This window comes from Anser brachyrhynchus (assembly GCF_964034855.1).
Source record: "Anser brachyrhynchus genome assembly, chromosome: 4".
Taxonomy (NCBI): Eukaryota; Metazoa; Chordata; class Aves; order Anseriformes; family Anatidae; genus Anser; species Anser brachyrhynchus.
In genome coordinates this window covers 20835051-20852772 of record NC_137698.1, presented here as the reverse complement: position 1 = coordinate 20852772, position 17722 = coordinate 20835051, and the positions used below count along the sequence as shown (strand labels likewise).

General features: G+C 37.4%; 1 protein-coding gene across 6 annotated transcripts in view; it reads right to left on the bottom strand.

The window, feature by feature from the left end:
- SORBS2 (sorbin and SH3 domain containing 2) overlaps positions 1–17722 on the bottom strand; it is a 160021-nt gene that overhangs the window by 69473 nt on the left and 72826 nt on the right. For 3 of the 6 annotated variants that reach the window (XM_080590132.1, XM_080590138.1, XM_080590133.1), the window contains 5 exons: positions 13610–13659; positions 7811–7903; positions 5741–5767; positions 4593–4717; positions 3024–3641 (listed from right to left, as the gene is read on the bottom strand). In XM_080590132.1, the coding sequence (XP_080446258.1) occupies positions 3024–3641; positions 4593–4717; positions 5741–5767; positions 7811–7903; positions 13610–13619 (873 nt within the window). In that variant the 5' untranslated portion in view covers positions 13620–13659. The remainder of the gene's footprint in view (positions 1–3023; positions 3642–4592; positions 4718–5740; positions 5768–7810; positions 7904–13609; positions 13660–17722) is intronic. The other 3 variants (XM_080590135.1, XM_080590136.1, XM_080590134.1) reach the window with 2 other exon arrangements.

Sequence of the window (17722 nt, the reverse complement as noted above, 5' to 3'; positions counted from 1 at the left end):
AATCAGAGTTCTCAGAAATCTTTTCAGACATAGAGTGGTAGCCTTTGTTTCTAACTGTAGCTGATGGCATCTTGGCTTTGGGACCTAATCTGATGCAGAATTTTGCAACGTCTTATATGACGACTTATACTCGTTTCACTGTATGTATTTTAACACAGACCTAGCAAAAACCACTGGCTCCACGGCTCGACCGTGATGCTAGATACACCTCTTCATACTAATGTTTAGAATTTATTTTGATGTTGAGCATCACGGATGATGTCAGCTGAATTTTGCAGGCAAAAGAACAATAAACGGATGCAGCCTGAAAGGCATGTATTCCTTAATGATCCCTGTGATCAGCTCAAATTTTCTTGTTTTATTCAAAGAACTCCAATTGACAGATTGCTTATTGTTCTTCCCACACACAGAAAGCAAGGAGAATACAGAAAAATAAGTGTAGAATTGTCAAACAATTTACAGCTAGTTTTGAATTTTGTCAGCTCATCATGAAACTAAAATAGATTCTAAAATAAAAAGAAACCGCAAAATGTGTTTTGACTTTTAAAATTCTAAATAAAAAAGAAGTAGCTAGAAGATGAGTTATTTACGATCATTCTGGCAATTACGAGTTTTAGTCTGGATGTTAAAAAAAGGTATTTCCCTTAATATCTGTTAGCTGTTGTAAGACCACTTTTGTTTGAGAGACACTGATTTATCTCCACATATATAATGCACCATATTGTTAACAGGCTGAACAACCATTTTTAAGTGAAAATAAAACATACAAATGCTTAAGTAGTATTGACTACACCTATGCCTGTACTACTGTCTGATATCAGTCGATGCCCATATTTAAAAGGCTTGCAAGCCTGCCTCCTGTAATTTTTGGACTTATCCTATCTATCATGAAAAGCTCTTACTTAGCCTTCGTTACTGTTTCTGACATGACTTCACTGTGGCTCTTGCTTGAACTGACTTTACCTGACAAAAACAGTAGGTAGTGAACTGGTTCTTCTCAAGGGTAAAGCAACTTGTTTTTCTCTAAATACTCTAAATTATTATGTGTATTCCAATAGAATGGTTTTGACACTAGTTCTCTCTCTAATCTTACAGACAAATTTCATTGCAAGTCTTACGTGCCTCCCTTGGTTAATGGAGTGAATTCAAAAGCAGCATTGCAAACTGTAGCCATATAATTTCACAGAGCTTTGTTCAGTTCAGAATTTTCACTCAGAGTTGAAGAAGAAGGGAATATAGCTAATGCAGACACTTTTGGCTTCCAAAGTGTGGTTGAGTGTGATGCTCTGAAAGAACCAGACGTTTTACTACTATTGACAGCTCCAGGGCTGTCGGTGGACTTCAGGTTTCCAAGGTTGTGCCCTGTTTACTTCAAAGTAGACCCACTGATTTCAGTAGGACTAGATAAACAGATATGCTCCTGACTGAGACAAAGGTGTCAGGCAGATATGCTTAGACGTATAGCAACTCCTAGATCTAACTGAAGGCACTTCAAACTCAGATAAACTGGTACAGCAGTAGATATAATAGAATAATTAACTTTTAAAATAGAACAATCTTAACTAGGTAATGCAGAGCAGAAATAACAATTTATTCAGAACTCACTTTCTGGCAGGTATGTATTTGTTGTTGTCTTATTGCTCATAGACTGATTTGATCTGATTCAGTACCTATCAGAACAGCAATAAACCCGGCTCAGACACCTCTAGTCCCTAAGAAGCTTTTCTGATCCCTTCTAAGACCTAGCTACCTGCTCCCTGGCAGTCTTTCAGTATAGGCTATAGTTCCCCAGTAGCCTGATATGACTCTTACCTACCAAACCAACAATCTTGAACACGTTCAACAGCTGCTCCTCAAAAACGTTAATAACCCTTCACTCCCTAGTATTCCATCTGGTCTAGCTACTCTAAGAGGAATATTACCAGGAATCCAGAAATAAAGTAAAATTCTGTTCATCTGTTTTTGCATAGAAGCTTATCTCTGCTTCAGATTTCATGAATGCTTTTTAATGCTTTTTTTTTCTTTTTTCCTTTTTTTCTTTTTTTCTCAAACCTACTCTGGGATTACTGGAGGTTTCAGAAATGCTTTAAAAACTTGTATCTTTAAAATAACAAACAATAATAGATAAAAACCACACAAAATCTTTGCCATAATTAGTATCTCTGGTACACAGCAAAATGCATCAGAGAAATCTGGGCTCACTCCCACAGGTGACTTTTAAAAAAGACCAAGATTATTTGACATGCACATAGAAGTGACGTTCGTATTCTTATTTACTATGATACTTGATAGCATCTCTTTAAACATGAGATAGAACCACTTCTGTAAGACATTTGGCTTCTTTCCTAGACTACATACTTGGTATTCCCATTTCTCCCTGATGAGATCTGTACAGCTAACAAAGAATTTTCATCTCAGTACACGTTGGGTTTGCAAGAAACAGAGGGACTTAGAAGCGCCTTGCCTTGTGATACTTGATGTGCATGTAGTTGACTTAAAAATATTTTATCAATTCTTTTTTTTTTTTTTTTTAAAAAAAAAGGGCTATTGCGCAGATCACAGGAGACAGCAATGACCAGCCTTGCTGAAAGAACTGAGAAAATTATTTTTGGTGGGCCTAGGAAACTGCCAGAGCTGCATTTGCAGAAAAAAAAAAAAACAACACTCCGTCCAGATGTGATCCTTCCACAGTACCTACGGCAGCACAATGCTTTAATGCTTTTCTCTCTAGGAAGGATCATTTAAACCCACAGTTCACTAATTTCCTATTGTGCATTTGCACTCCATAAAATGCTCACAGAGGAACAAGGAAGTCTACTTTCCAGCTCAGCTGGGTTCAAATTTTTTATTTTTTTTTTGCAATACCCTTCCAAAAACTTCGTTTTGTTCAGTTCTGTTTTGATCCACATGACAGGTAGTTTTACCCAGAAAACAAAAGGTCTAACTTTGATAATATAACTAAACAGAGTTATTAAGCGATTCATGAATGATCTAAAATAAAAAAATGGAAAAATTAAATATACCACATGGCATTCTGCAGCCTGTGAAGAAGGAAGAACTGTAGACTTTTGTCCCAAATCCTTTGAAGACATCTTTGAAGTGTCTGGAGAAATACTAGGTGGATGTTCTTGGATTTCAGGCTCTGCTTTATTGTCAGGGATGGGAGCTATCTGAACGGAAAGAGATGTTGTGTGTATCTCAGGCATGGGGTTACAGGCAGGTGAGACAGGCCTTTGTGAAAATATTGGCACTTCAACAGGCTTGAGCTGTTGCTGTGTATTACAATGAATGCTACTTGCTGAGTCTTGTGTCCGGGTTAATTTAAGGGTAGATACCCTCCGCTTTTGAGTCTGTTGTCTTTGGCCTTGGTGGAGAGTAGCACTAATACCAGCTACTGTGCTTGTGCCTGCACTGGAGATTGAGGTCAGTGGTTTAGTGATTTTTTGTGCATAGGACACACTTGTGTTAGATATTTGAGAAGACATTATCTTCTGGACAGACTTCTCATTAGTGTAATAGCCAGTATCTGTGGGAAGGTGTTTATCTGGCTCAGTTGTTACTGCCTGGAGATTAATTCCGTTCTTGTGATTAGTCACTCTTGCTCTTTGAAAACTTTCTTTTCTAGGGGGTGGCAGAGGTGCCTTATTTGCCAAAAGCATCCACACGCAGCAAAATAACATTGAAGAAGAAACAGAAAGAAAGTAAACGTTAGCAGGAGATATAACTCAGTTTTACTTTTATCTTTAAATAAAAAAAACCCTAAGAACTATGGGTTCCATCCAACATTGTTCAATTCAATGGAAAATTGAATTGTTCAGGTTCCCACCACCTTTAGCTGTACAGCTTGTATTTAGAAAACCAGATGTTCCATTTGCTCACTGAGTAAACTGGGTTCAGAAGGGAGCCAAAATAGGCTTTATTTTCTTAAAAAAAACCATGAAATTATTACACAATGAAAATTATTAATGTGAAACTGTTCAGATATGTAAATCATTTCCAAAATGTACTACATGATTTTAGATGACAAGCTATTATTCACAGGTAACACACATATTTACAACAGACAGGCCTCTTAAACCACTGAATTAAAATAGTAACAGAAACAGTATTGACAACAGTATGTTGACCTTTTTTGGGCAGATTAATATTCTTCAAAGTTGTGGTTTTTTAGTGCTAATTGGATTGTTCTGCAAAACAGGCAGAAACATCTTATAATTGATAAACTTTTATCCTTCAATATCTTGATAACTGACATTTTTTTCAGAGTGTAAAACATTAATAAGTATTCTTTGAAGTCTGGGAACACTCCTGGAAAGCTTTTATTTGTGTTTGACTTTTTTTTTTTTTTTTAAAGCTGCCTATCTTGTTCATTGAAAGAAATTTCTGGTAATTAACCTGCAGGCATGCATCTTGTGCAGAGTATACTTTATCTACACAGCAAAACAGTTTGTAATCACCCATATGTATTGACACTATCTGGAAGATATCAGGATAGCATTCCCATAGGAACATCCCATCTGTATATGGTGTCCCCCCCCAAAACAATTCACACACAAATGCCAAAGAATGAAACATGGTGTGTTCAGTTTTACCTGAGTTGGTGATTTTTTATCCTGTAGGTTGGGCCGCACACTTCTAAAACCTTTTGCTGTGAGAGATGAACTGCTAATGTCTCCATTCAGTGTCTCTCTACTTCCATTATTGTAAGATCTCCAGGCTTTTGTGAGGAAAAAAAGAATCAAATTATTATTATATATATATTTGTTGTGGTTACTAGATCTATATTTTGCTATCATCATATCAACCCAACTATTAAGCAAGCTGTGGAAATTTATCTACTACACAACTGACATTGCTGCTGATATCACCATGGAAGTGGCAAGAATAGGGCTAAAGCTGCCACTTGCAAACTTTTTATAGCTTTAAAATTTTGAAAACTCATGACTGACAATACTGTTGGTAGCAGTTTTATAGCTCCCCACAACTTTCATAAATACTGATTTTAGCTCTGGGAGTCCTTCTGAGATTCTGTTGTTTCAGACCCTGTATAAGGCTGACTGAAATACTTTTACAGATTAGGTTCTTGATCTTCACAGCTGTGTCAGATTTTTGAAAAACATACCAGACCATGTGAAGTTATTCTATCATGGCAATTTCACCTCAATACCTGATTATCTGTTCCAATCTTATTTGCAAATCTGAACAACACCTCAATTTTCCAAACAACCGTGTTTTGTCTTTATCATCAGAGCTGAACATCCCTCAAGACACTCTTCAAATATAGGGGAAGATATTATCCTATCTCAACAAGTTACAGATTTGAAGACAAAATATTGAAGATACAGATTTGAAGACAAAATATTGAAGATAGAGGCTGGGAAAAGTAACACATTATGTGAGCAGGCTGCTAAGAGGGGTGGGCAGAACTTGTAATACTGAGTAAGAGACTAAAAATGAAATAGCAAGTGCCACTGAAGCTAAAGGTGGCAAATTAGCAGTCTGTATCCTCCCACACAACTAATTTTCTGACAACATACACTGTGTTATAGGAAATACTGCTTCCCAAGTAAGACCTTAATTTGAGGTCTTAACCACCTGTAGTTATTATTACAAATTCAGTGGTGCTTTCCTTAAAGAATGTAGATGTATGGAGTGATGAAATCAAATAAATGGAAGATTGTTATATTTCATCCACTTGTGCAGTACTACACTGATGCATAAATAACAGTTTTTTATTTACCTGAATCTGGAGACTGAGAATCAGACCCTAAAAAAAACAAGCAATATCAGTGTGTTAGAGATAAAATAATCAATTGTAAGAATGATAAAATTTCCAGTTACAAAACTACACCTAGTTCCATGTTCCTTGCTCATAAATACTCGGGGTGTCTTAACATGCAGCTACGCTCACAGGGTTAATTTCAAAAGGTAGGTTTGCAAAAAGATGACAGTGACTCAGTAGTCAGTGATGCCAGGATGGATATGTTTGCTTCCATTTATTGTTCTGTTGCCATGACTATGCAGATAAGACTACTGAATTAAATTTCATCAGTGATCTAGTGAACATGTTAAGATCGCACCAAAAAATAAAAAAAACCAGCAGAACATCTGGTGCACATTGTTTCATCAAGTTTATTTATGTATTTAGATATTTAAGTCACTGATTAACTAATCATTTTGAATTCTGGGTTAATTAAAAAGCAAGGCTTTATCTTAGGGAACTTACTGAGAATTACATACCTACATATTTATCTTTACTGTCTGCAATAGATACAATTCCCTTCTTTCACTTAAGTATGTCTCAATATTACTATATCATAGATACTAATGTTTACTGCTCAAGGTCTACAGAAGTCTACAGTGTGCTGTTACTGTTAATTAATCACTACTATTTCAGACAGCCAATAATAAATAAATATTTGCCTTCTTTTTTTTTAACCCCAGTAAATACTATGATCCGCTACCATCTAAAATTTAGATATCTAAAGAAATAACATTCTTTTAAGATCAGCTGGAAAGGTTTAATTCAAAACCAAGAAAGATGTCTACAGATTGTCAGGATTTTCCTCCCCCTTCACACCAGAATGTGTGAAGCTTTCTTCATCACTTCAAAGCAAACACTGAAACTGACACATACATATTGCCAGCACACAATAGATATGAAATTCTGGTGTTTTCTTGGATTACTTGTAGATATATCAGTGCTTTTTTCTCCCCCTGAACAAGCTAGAATTATTACCACTCTAAACAAATTAAAAATAACTTATAATGTGCAATAACCTAACCCACTAGGATTATAGTACTATTATTATAGCAACCATCACTAGTTTTAAGTGCAGTGACACGAGACATTAAGGGGCTGGTACTACATGCTTAAACAATAAAAAATTATTAGGATTGCTAAGAAATAAGGATGCAATGTTTTCTTGAATCTTTGTATGCACAGTAATCTCAATGATCCTTCTACCATCCTTACCTACAGGAAGTTGCAACCAAGTTTTTGATTTCTTTCACAAATTCCATCAGAATTCTTATTCCTGGGGACTACCCTTATATTATAAAAGACATACAAAACAAAGACTATATGTTGCAACTACTTTTTGGCTCATTCTTTATTCAACTTCCTATATGATACTTGGTGTGAACACACATGTTCATATTGGTGTAATTTAGTCCACACCACTCAAGATTCTTTAATGACTTGTACTTAACAGTAATTAATTCAGTAGTGAACCTGGGCAGCTGATATCCATTTCATGTTGCAAAACCAGACAGGAGTACTGCTAAGAAACAGCCTCGTCTCTCTACTGAACATTCAGCATGCTTTTATTGTTTTACACATTTCTAGGAAAAAAAGCATCAGAAATATTTTTAAGTTTATCTGGCTTAATATTTTTAAGTTTATCTGGCTTCTGATGATGATTTTGCAACAACATACAGATTCTTTTGAAAGCCGCTTTTAAAGCAAGTTATAATAAACAAAATCTACTTTTCATGCTGTATTATTTTATAAAAAGCAAATAAAATGGGGGACATGAGGCCCAAAATATGTATCAAAGTTAATTTTATAAATAACTAATTCTTCCTAAGTCTTCCTATTTATTTTTTCATTAATGGCTATTGAGCATTGATAAAGAAAAATGAAAACTACTTTTTAAAGAGCATTGAGCATTGTAGAACTTAGTAACAGACCTGTGAGTGGAATAGAAAATATGGTTACCCTTCTTCTCTTTGCAGAGTAATATTGCAGAAACATGTAATGCTATAGAAAGCCATTAAGAAGTAGAATCGCTCCGGTTAGTTGTTATACCTGAGGCCAATAGGTTTGGAGAACTCTGAACCCTCTTCACAGCTGTTAATGTGACAGACATTGCAGCACGTTTGCGAGCACACCCACCGCTATCTGGAAGCACAAAACAATACAGACACGAGCCCCAGACAAAAGAAGCAAGCACATGCAACGTATCACAGTGTGAGATAGGCCAAACATACATGAAAATAAACATGCAGTTAGGGAACTGCTTCAGGTATGTGTAAATTTGTGAGTTTCACAGATTAGCAGAATATATAGAATTTCACAAGGTTTAAACAACAATAAACCTCAAATAATATAAACAAAGAATGTAAATATTTAATACTTAATCCACTGTGGAAATACATATGTTCTGTTGCCTGAAAGACTGCTTAATTGTGTTTAATTACTGAAAAAACAAACAAGCAATCAAGGTGAAGGATTAAGCATTCCAGAGTAATAATCAATAATCTGCACTGTAAAATAATTTCATTGTATGCATTAGAAAGACACCATTCATAAAACGTAAGCCTATATTCATTAGCTGACAAAGTACTTGTGTACAGCCCTTTAGATCCTTTAAACTCAAGAAACAAAATTATTAAGGATGGTATGCATTCTTTTTTCTTTGGTGCAACGTCCTTGGTCTCCCTACCCTCCCTCCCTCCCTCCCTCTCTCTCTTAATGGAAGATAAACACATGTATGTCTGGAACCTAACAATATCCTGAGGGAACAACTTGAAATCTAAATCTGAAATCCCTTTGAACAGCTAGCAGTGTAAAAAACCTTCATTTTGGATCTTGCTCGACTTCTTTCTTTCTTTAGTCTTTGCTCCTCTCTCCCTTGGGGCTGTCATTCTGTTTTCAGTTGCATTTTGTTGTTTTTAGCAGGTGGCTTTCCTACAACTTAGCTTTTCCAACTCCATCATAGTTATAAAAGGTAATAGATATCCTTCCTGATTGTACTTAACTAGAATATTTTTCTGCTCTTCAATATTGTCTATATTTTAATTTTCATATTTGGTATTACTGAAGTTTCATGTAGGCCATGAACTACAACTATGATAGAGGCCCTAATGCTTTTTAGATCTGTGTCCTGCGACACCGAGTTTTATCAAATTATGCTTAAGGGAGGCCTGCAACCTATTAGTGGAAAGTATTTCCTATGACAGCAGTAATTCGAGCCACAGAGACATCTTTAACCCACGTCTCCAAGCGAAGTGAGCTGCTGGTGTTTCTTTCCTCTTTCCAGTGTTCCCCCCAAGTAGCAGGGACATGCATGAAGCAGTTGGTAATGCTGACAAACATCTGAGGCACTGCCCCAAGTGTAAGTGGTTCTAAAGAATCACTGCCAGTTCCAAGTCTCAAGGCAACGGGCCAGCTGATTTCAGGCAGCAACAGTCTAAAGCAATACATTACCTGAAATTAATTATTGGTACTGGACATGGGAAACAAAGACAACGGTTATTGAATCTCCACATTTGTTTTAATTTGCTTACATAAACATAGCATGGCAATGGTAATTAAAATCACATTTTCTATTCTTGTATTGTTCTCTCCACTGACATAAAACGGAAGTAATTCCAGGGAGACTTGATGTTGCGGTTTTGTTCTTACCTGAATCATGGCAGATTTCGACAACATACTTATTTGATTAATACAAGCTAGCAGGCGAATAATTGTTTTATACTATCACATCTTTTATCCCAAGTGATGCTTTATTTGTATTTTTCAAGAGCTACCTACACTAGTGGTCACACACTCAGTTGCACACTCACTCCAGTGGCTGCTGCAGGGACACACAGGTCCTCTGCCCTGCAGTCCAGCTCCAGCGGCTGGCAGGCACGCCTCCAGACACACACATGCATGTAGCTTCCCCCCCACTGGAATGACTTTGGAAGGAAATTAATAAGACAGGACAGACTGCAATGATCAGGCTCAGGCCATGGCCAGACAAGCGTACTGACCAGCAAACTGTTTATGCTTGAGCAGCCCTTTCCAAGCCCTTACACTTATATTTTCCCCCAGAGTTGTCCCTCCCCAAGTCACCTAAATTCCTCCCTTCCACTGCCTTTACTTTCTCCCCTAAGCATCTTATAGCAAGTCTTGTGCAACCCTCAGCTGCTTTTTCCCCTGCACTTCCATAATGACTCCTACAACCCCAAGCAGCAAACCTCCTCTTAGTTCAAAGCTGATCTGGAGAGCTGCTCCTGATACGTTATCTTGATGGGCTCCAAGCCTGGACCCCAGGGCTGAGGCTCTCCTGGAACAGCTTTGAAAAGGGCCCAGAGAAGGTGCTTGTCCCTCAGAAGTCCTTAATTTAGGTTCTGGCCTGCCCTTGTACTCTTCTAGGCTTATGGAGCTGGGCCTTTGATAGTGCTGGGATGCTGCTGTGAGCAGCCTGGCAAGGTATTATTTGGGCTTCCCCTCCTGCTGTTGTCTATCTGAGATCCTTTGTGGGTGTGCAGATGAGCTATTACCACAGAAACCTAACTGATTACCCAGGGGAACCTCCTATTATTTGGTTCTTTGATACTGCTAAATTACAACAAATAATGATTTAAAGAAGTAAAGTTGTTGTAGGAGAACATTTGAACAATCAAGCTGTATAACGTACTTTGGTGCTACAAAAATGGCTTTACAACCTATTCAGGAACTCTGCAGGGACCCAAGAATTTCTATTCTTGTCTTTCAGATGATGTAAGAGATTAGTCTATGTGATGACTTACATTAATAATTTTAACAATTGCAAAATATTTGTGAGCTTCCAGAACTGCAGACTTTTTCACTCTTGGCTGCTCTGTATGTGCCTTGCCTATTGGAAACAGATAACTTTTAAAATTAGATGCATTTACCAAGCATTATCTGTGCGAAACGCAGCCAAAATATTTATGGATAGACACTAAGAATCTATTTTAGCGTATTAGCTTTTATCCATTCATAACTCCTCAATGCAATTACTTCTCCCCAACATCAGCTTTGCATGCGTATATGTAGTATGAGCAATAAACACATTTATCCTGTGCTGTTACCTGAACTTCATCGATAACTCAGGTTTTCTGTCCTAGTTTCTCAAAATGTCCGACCAAGGTAATGACGCTCACCAAATCTGTGCAGTACTTGAAGACTTGTTGATGAAAAGCCCTATATATAGTTTAAATTATTACTCTGTTGATGATTGCTTAGTCTGGGTTTAAAAAGGCACACATTCTAATAGACTACTATTTTTAAATTATGACAGAACTCGAACACCAAGAGCAACTATGAGCCCTTGGTTCTTCTCAAAACCTCTGCTGTATCTAATGCCTGTTTTCTTGCTTTGGCAAATATGTTTTGTTGCCTTTAGCTGTTGAGTATTCCTTCCTAACATGTGGTACAGAATTAACATCAAATGCTAAAAAATCCCTCCCATATATGGTAGAGTAATGGAAACCAAAGCTCTTCAAAACATTTTCTCTGTAGACAAAAATATCTTCTGCAGGGTTCACTGAGATAGACTGCCAAGTCTGCAGCCACAGGGAACACTGGATTAGAGGAGCTCGCTCTAAGCAGCAGATTGACTTTTTCTTTTTAAAGCTGCATATACACCAGTCTTTGCCACTTGAACAGCTACTGGCATCAAACTAAAGTGAGCATTTATCTGTAGAAGGAATTAATCACAATCCTATTTTAAAACAAGACAGTGGCAAATTAATAGTATCTGATAATTTCTGATTTTGTTGTGCACAAACCCCTGTTATAAAGCAGTGAAACAGCAAAAAATAAAAAATAAAAGAACCTCTGCGTTCATTTATATTCCAAGAAAACATAGAGTCAAAAAAGAGAAATAACTAGACCAGACCTCTGCACAGAATGGCTTCCATCTCAGCCACACTCTTCCCTAGTAAAGTGACACTTCACCAACAGACATGTATAAGATGTTCACTTTTACGCCCTACTCACTGGATTATTTTTTTTTTACAGTCAGTAAGCAATATACACCAATAGAACTGATATGCACTTTAAAAAAAATCAGTACCTCCTTTTAGTACAGCTTGTAACATGCACATTCATACACAAGGTGAAAAATGTTTTCACTGTTTAAGTGCACAGTAGCTTAAAGATCATTTTACAGTCATGGTATCTTTAGGAAACTGTACAAGATTTCTGTTGTGTTTGGGTCTTCAAGTCACCTATGTGATCAGAAGACTCACAATCCACAACAAAAGTCATTCAGACATACAGGCTACTTAAATCTCATGTCTATTTCTCTTGAGAATTTCAAGCTTATGAGAAATTTTTATATGACAGAACAAGGTCCTACTTCAGGGCTGCAGTAACCCAAACTGGTAATTTACATCTCTGACACAAGCCATGTTTTTCAAAGTAGAAGCTATAAAATGACATCTATCATTTTAACCCATATGATTACAATGCAATCATAGTCAAACATCCGATGCTTGGCTGAGTTATTTCTGAAATTACAGGTCTAAGAAGCAAGCGGTATATCAGTGCTACCTTCATTATACAGACTGACACGTTTAGGAAAGAAGTCTTCTCCAAAAATGCAAGAGGGTAGGACACATTTCAAATAGTATTTCCGTAAATTAAAAGTCTTATCAAAACTTTGTGCCATTCCTGTCCCATTGCCCCAGTTAGGGTCTGGAAAACAACACAGAACAGCTAAAAGAAATCCCATCCCAACTGAGAAACCTTGTTTCTCGTGCTTAAAACAGTCCCAAATGTAGTAGGTTTCACCACAGCCAAATTGTTTTAACTTTGTACTAAAAAACATCCTTGTGAGAAGCCTGTCCTAGAGAGTTCCAGTGATTGAGACAATAGGAAACCAGGGAGCCTGGCTAATACAGCAGTCCGGGTAACAGCAAATGATAGCACGGAAATACAAACTCCTTGGACTTAGAGCACACTGCTGAAACACCCAAACTGGTAGCTCAGGTCCTCCAGTCCATTTTGCTTATTTCGAAATATCATGGCAGTTGTCATGGTGCAGTGCTGGGGTCAGTGATAAAAGCAACTGGTTTGGAGAGTATGGGTGTCACATCCCTTGTGTCACAGTTATTCTGCAAAACAGACAGTTCACCTGCGGAGTATAAGGGGGTGACTTATACCCCCTGAGGGGATATAAGGGAGGGAGCCCAGGATTTCACCAGTCTGCTTTTTAGAGGCCTGTCACCTCTTCCAGAAAAAACAGTAGCATTATCTATCGACTTCAATGATTCGGGAGCAAAATATTAGAATGTTACAGATCATTAAGATAACCTCCCATAGCGTGGAGTATTTCATTTTGTCAGTATGTCTACCAAAGGAACTTAAGAGAAAATACAAATCCCTGTAAGTACAAAGTAGTCATCCTCCTCTGATTGCACAAATGCAGCTAATAATACAGGATAGTTTTTTATACGCCCCTTGATTTAGTGACAGTAGAGAATGGAAACAAAACATTTTTAAACCATGTGCTGTTAGGAAAATGTGATGTTTTAGCATCACTTTTCCAGAACCGTTATGCCTTGAAACATTTTTTTTGCATAAAACGTACACATACAAAACTGAAACACGTAACTTAAGCACAGAAAGCTAAACATGCATGTATATTTTATGTATCCATATATATATCCATACATACAGAAAGATGTATGAAATTTCATATATGGAACAGAAATGCATATAAGCAGACATACTACTAAAATACCTTGTTTAATTTAAATCCAGCACCGATTAAGATATAATTTGTTCATCAACATTTAAATAAATCTGGGACCTTCTCTGCTTTCTAAACAACATATAAAAGTAAAGAAAAATCTCACAGAAGCAGCATACCTGTGTTCATTTTGACACTGGCGGATTTGCTATAAAAGTCTTCAGATTTCCTGCAGAAAATAAAATGATCTATTAATTTGCACAAGACAAGAATTTGTGGTACAAAATGGCAGCAGGACTTCTCAGAGGAGTGGAGAATCAGTGTGATACAATCGACAGACCTATTTTAATGTGGCTTTAATTAAATTGGCACCACTTGCCCTTCCAAAGTTAAAGATGAGCTGTTGCTTCCATTATAAGCTACTCTATTTCCAAGTGTTTAGTTTCTCTCTTGCAAACATTTTCTCTGGGATAAAAAACAAAAAACAAAAAACAAAACAACACAAAAAACAGTGATTGATTTTTGGTCTTGAAACTTTAAATTAAAAAAGATTCCCGTACAAGAACGTGGAAGTGTTTTTAAAGGCTACTTATAAGCCTTATTTGCCTTCTATGCAAAAACAGATATAAAGCATAGGTCTCGCTGAATATTTTTTAAGCAGCCAAATTTAGCAGGTCTTTTCCATAGGTTTCTAAGAAGTAGACATGGCTGTTTTCATCTAGTAATTTAACATGTCTCTACGGACAACACTGATGTTCTTAATGTTGCTCTCTGCATTGCTCTGCACAGAATCGGGACATGTTTTTGCATCCCCAGGAGTCCATTTCAAAAGTCCCAATGGAGTCAACAGAGAGTGAATCAAGTCATTATATATTTGGTTTCCAAGCACAACATGCTTTTTAAAGGTAGCTACTTGCATCAAAATAATGCGTCCAAAAGCTGAATCACTTATTTATGTATCCCAACTCTACACAGTTCTTACAAACAAACACCAAAACAACGACAAAAACAACTACAACCGTAGAAGAAGCAGGACATCCTACATTAACAGGCTACTTTGACCTACTGTTAAAGTTTAGCCACACCATGCAGACTCAAAGTTTAAGTCACAGCAGCGACTCAAACAGTATTTCCATCTACTGCAAGGATATGTTCCTTGGGATGAGGAACTCCTCTATTCAGCCTCTTTAAGACACTGCAGTAGCATAAAAGGATGAACAATAAAGAGGGATGCAGACGGGTTTTCCAAAGAACACCGTATGTAAGACTGACAGCACTCTGGGCACTAGCCAATCCCAGCTGTATGGCACATGCGTGCTGCCCACTCTAATGTACTACAGTGAGTGGGCAGAAATGTTGAAGGCCGAAAAAATGAGGGCTAAAATAATCATTCTCCCTCAGTGCTGTTCCCAAGTCAAGCTCAGGATAAAGCAAATGGAAAACCATGTATTCTTTTAATTTAATAGAGCTTTACAAAATAAAAATAGTCCAATAGAGCTGGGTACTTTGGAAGTACGAAGGTATGCATGAGTGACCCTTTTTGTAATGGAAAACTCAATATACTAATATTTAATACAAGTAAACACAGAATACCAAAATAGAATTTGAGCTCAGCTCAACAGGTGCCCTGAATTACCTGTACCTCTGAAGTGACACATAAATTGCCATATTCCCTTGCATTCATAATGAAGCCGGATTTCCTGCTGCTTGGAAAATTTACTGTTTAGGGATACCTCATCTTACAGTATTTGAAGAAAATACCTGGACTCTGCTGCTATTATTCAATGTCAGTTTTGTGACAAAAAGGATGCAAGATGAAAAACCCTACTTAAATGCTACGGAAATAGCTATCTGGCAATGAATAAAGTTTTAATTACATTCTTTTTATGCTGCAGTTATCAGTAAATTACCAGAGAATTTCTGAAAGACCTTTTAAAAATTAAGGCAAATTACTTCTATTTTGTTCTTTTCTTTTCTTTTTTTTTTTTCCTTTTGATTAATCATATTTGACTGACATTGACTTATGTAACAGCTACAGAATATTCTTAAAGCCTCAAATTCCTCCAGTGCTTTCAGGCTGCTAGAGGAGACACCACACTTTCAAGGCTCCTTTATCTTGGAACTGAACCGCTGATGGTACTGCAAACAAGCCATGAAATGCAACATGATATTTATTTTCAGACCCAACAAGTACAGATCTCTTGGAACACGGCAGTGCCAAAATGATTTCTAGCAGGTGGCTTCCATATATTTACATAAAGTGTGCTCAACTCTTACTCAAGTTTTAACACAACACTCGGTTTTAGCACTATGACTTTGCCCTCCTAAGTGTTTTCCTATCTGAACAGCTTACGCTGCATTGCTGACACTCAGCAAAGGACTGCACACAAATCACTAACATTTCCACATTAATCTCATTTTGCTAAGGAACAAATGAGCCCTGTATACCTGAAACCCATGCATGTACATAAGGCAATAGAAATTTAACTCACGCAAACAGAAGGCCTTGCATTTTAACTAGCTGCCAGAGCTCACCTAGAGTTACCTGCAATTCTCTGCTGGCAAAGAGCTAAAATAGCATTCAAATACTTGATACTGGCAGTACGATCCAAATGAATGCAATGAACTTAACAGCCATACCTCTACAAGTAACTTACTTAACATCGTTTCAGACAATTTTTAATTTTTAAGATTCTTACCTCAAGAAATGAGGGGAAGGGAACAAAGGGCTTTGTTTTGTGCTCCTGTTCCTACTTTGTTTCCTGAAAATTGCTCTGAGTGAATGGATTTCTAGATAGCTCTAATACATAGCCCTGAGAGAGGCGAGATAAATATTCCCCTGAAAGTATGAGATACTCTTCACAGCCAAAAGGATGCCTAATGATCAGCTAAGGCATTCAGCTCTTAGAAGCTGTAATGGAAGGAATGCCTATAACTATCGTGCAGACACAAAGTGCTACTGGAATGCATTGATTTGCAAAACCAGAGACTGCTGGTTCAGTCACCTAGCTCAGGTAGGTTTTCCACCAAATTCATAGACTCCTTATTTCTTGATAACACCACAAGGATTATTTCAGCTCAGCAATATTTTGCACTGTGAGTGGTTACTGAAAACACTTGTGGGAATCTCACTACCGCCAGCTTTGCTTTCTCCTAGAGACCTTGCAGCTAGTTGTGATTGCTTCTTCTGTTCCTGATAAGTTCTGAAGTGTGGGGTACTGCAGGGAGCCGTTCTGTCACCCCTTCTGTTCTACATTTATGTGGAGCTATAAAAAGGGTTAGTAACAAGTCAAAAGAAGTCTCTCCGCCCTCAGTTTATCCACACAAGATGCACCTCTTCAGTGCTAGAGGTTTAATTATTGATCAGATGTTAGAGCACCTACGGCTGTAAGGCAGGAGCCTGACCATCCAACCAAGCATCAACTAAACAAATGTGAGCACATGCTCTGGGAATGAAAGCTTAAATGAGCAGTAGTTGCTATTATCTGCTTGCACCTTACTTTCAGGGTCCTGCTCTGGGCCCAGGAATGTAGACAATTTCGAAATGCCAGGCTTGCTAGCAGTGTAGCTAACCAGCGTGCAAACTCCAGAATGCTGGTTGTCTTCTTTCTTAAATTGTTTTTATAAGTCAGTTGAGGAGCAAGGTGGTAATTTACCTTGTTCGGTATGTTTTGAATTGGAGCATTCAGACTATTGCCATTTCACTTCCAAATAAGCTAGCAGTTTCCAAACGGATTGTGTCTGAAAATATTCTTGACCTATTCTACTTAATATAGTCAGAGCATGAAGGAGGCTCAAACAGAAAATATGTATTATATGCACAATCCCTCTTTCCCAACAAAAGCAGACCCTACTGCTACATTACAGTATCCTTGGTGCTGAGTACTGTGGTAAATTGTGAGTTTGATTGACTAGAACCAACTAAACATGTTCCCCTAGTTATTAAGGGTAACTTTATAAGATGACAGAGACCAACCAGAAAGCGTTAATGGACCAATGACTTTAAACAGGTTTTAAGTTACCTATTATTTATCCCTTAAGATACTATAAAAAGCAGGATTAAAATATGCTCTTCTGATCTGACATTTATATTCATTTTCAAGCAAATTCCAGTATGCACATTTCACAGTTATCATCCCTTGTAATGAATTTCACCCCAAGGACTTTCAGTGAGAGGAGCAATTGGCATACATAACAGAGTGCAGATGGATCAGCAGCAGGATAGATTTGTGTGAGATCTGGCTGGAAAATGATCGATTTTCGTTGTCTTAGGTAGCCAGCAGTGCCCATAT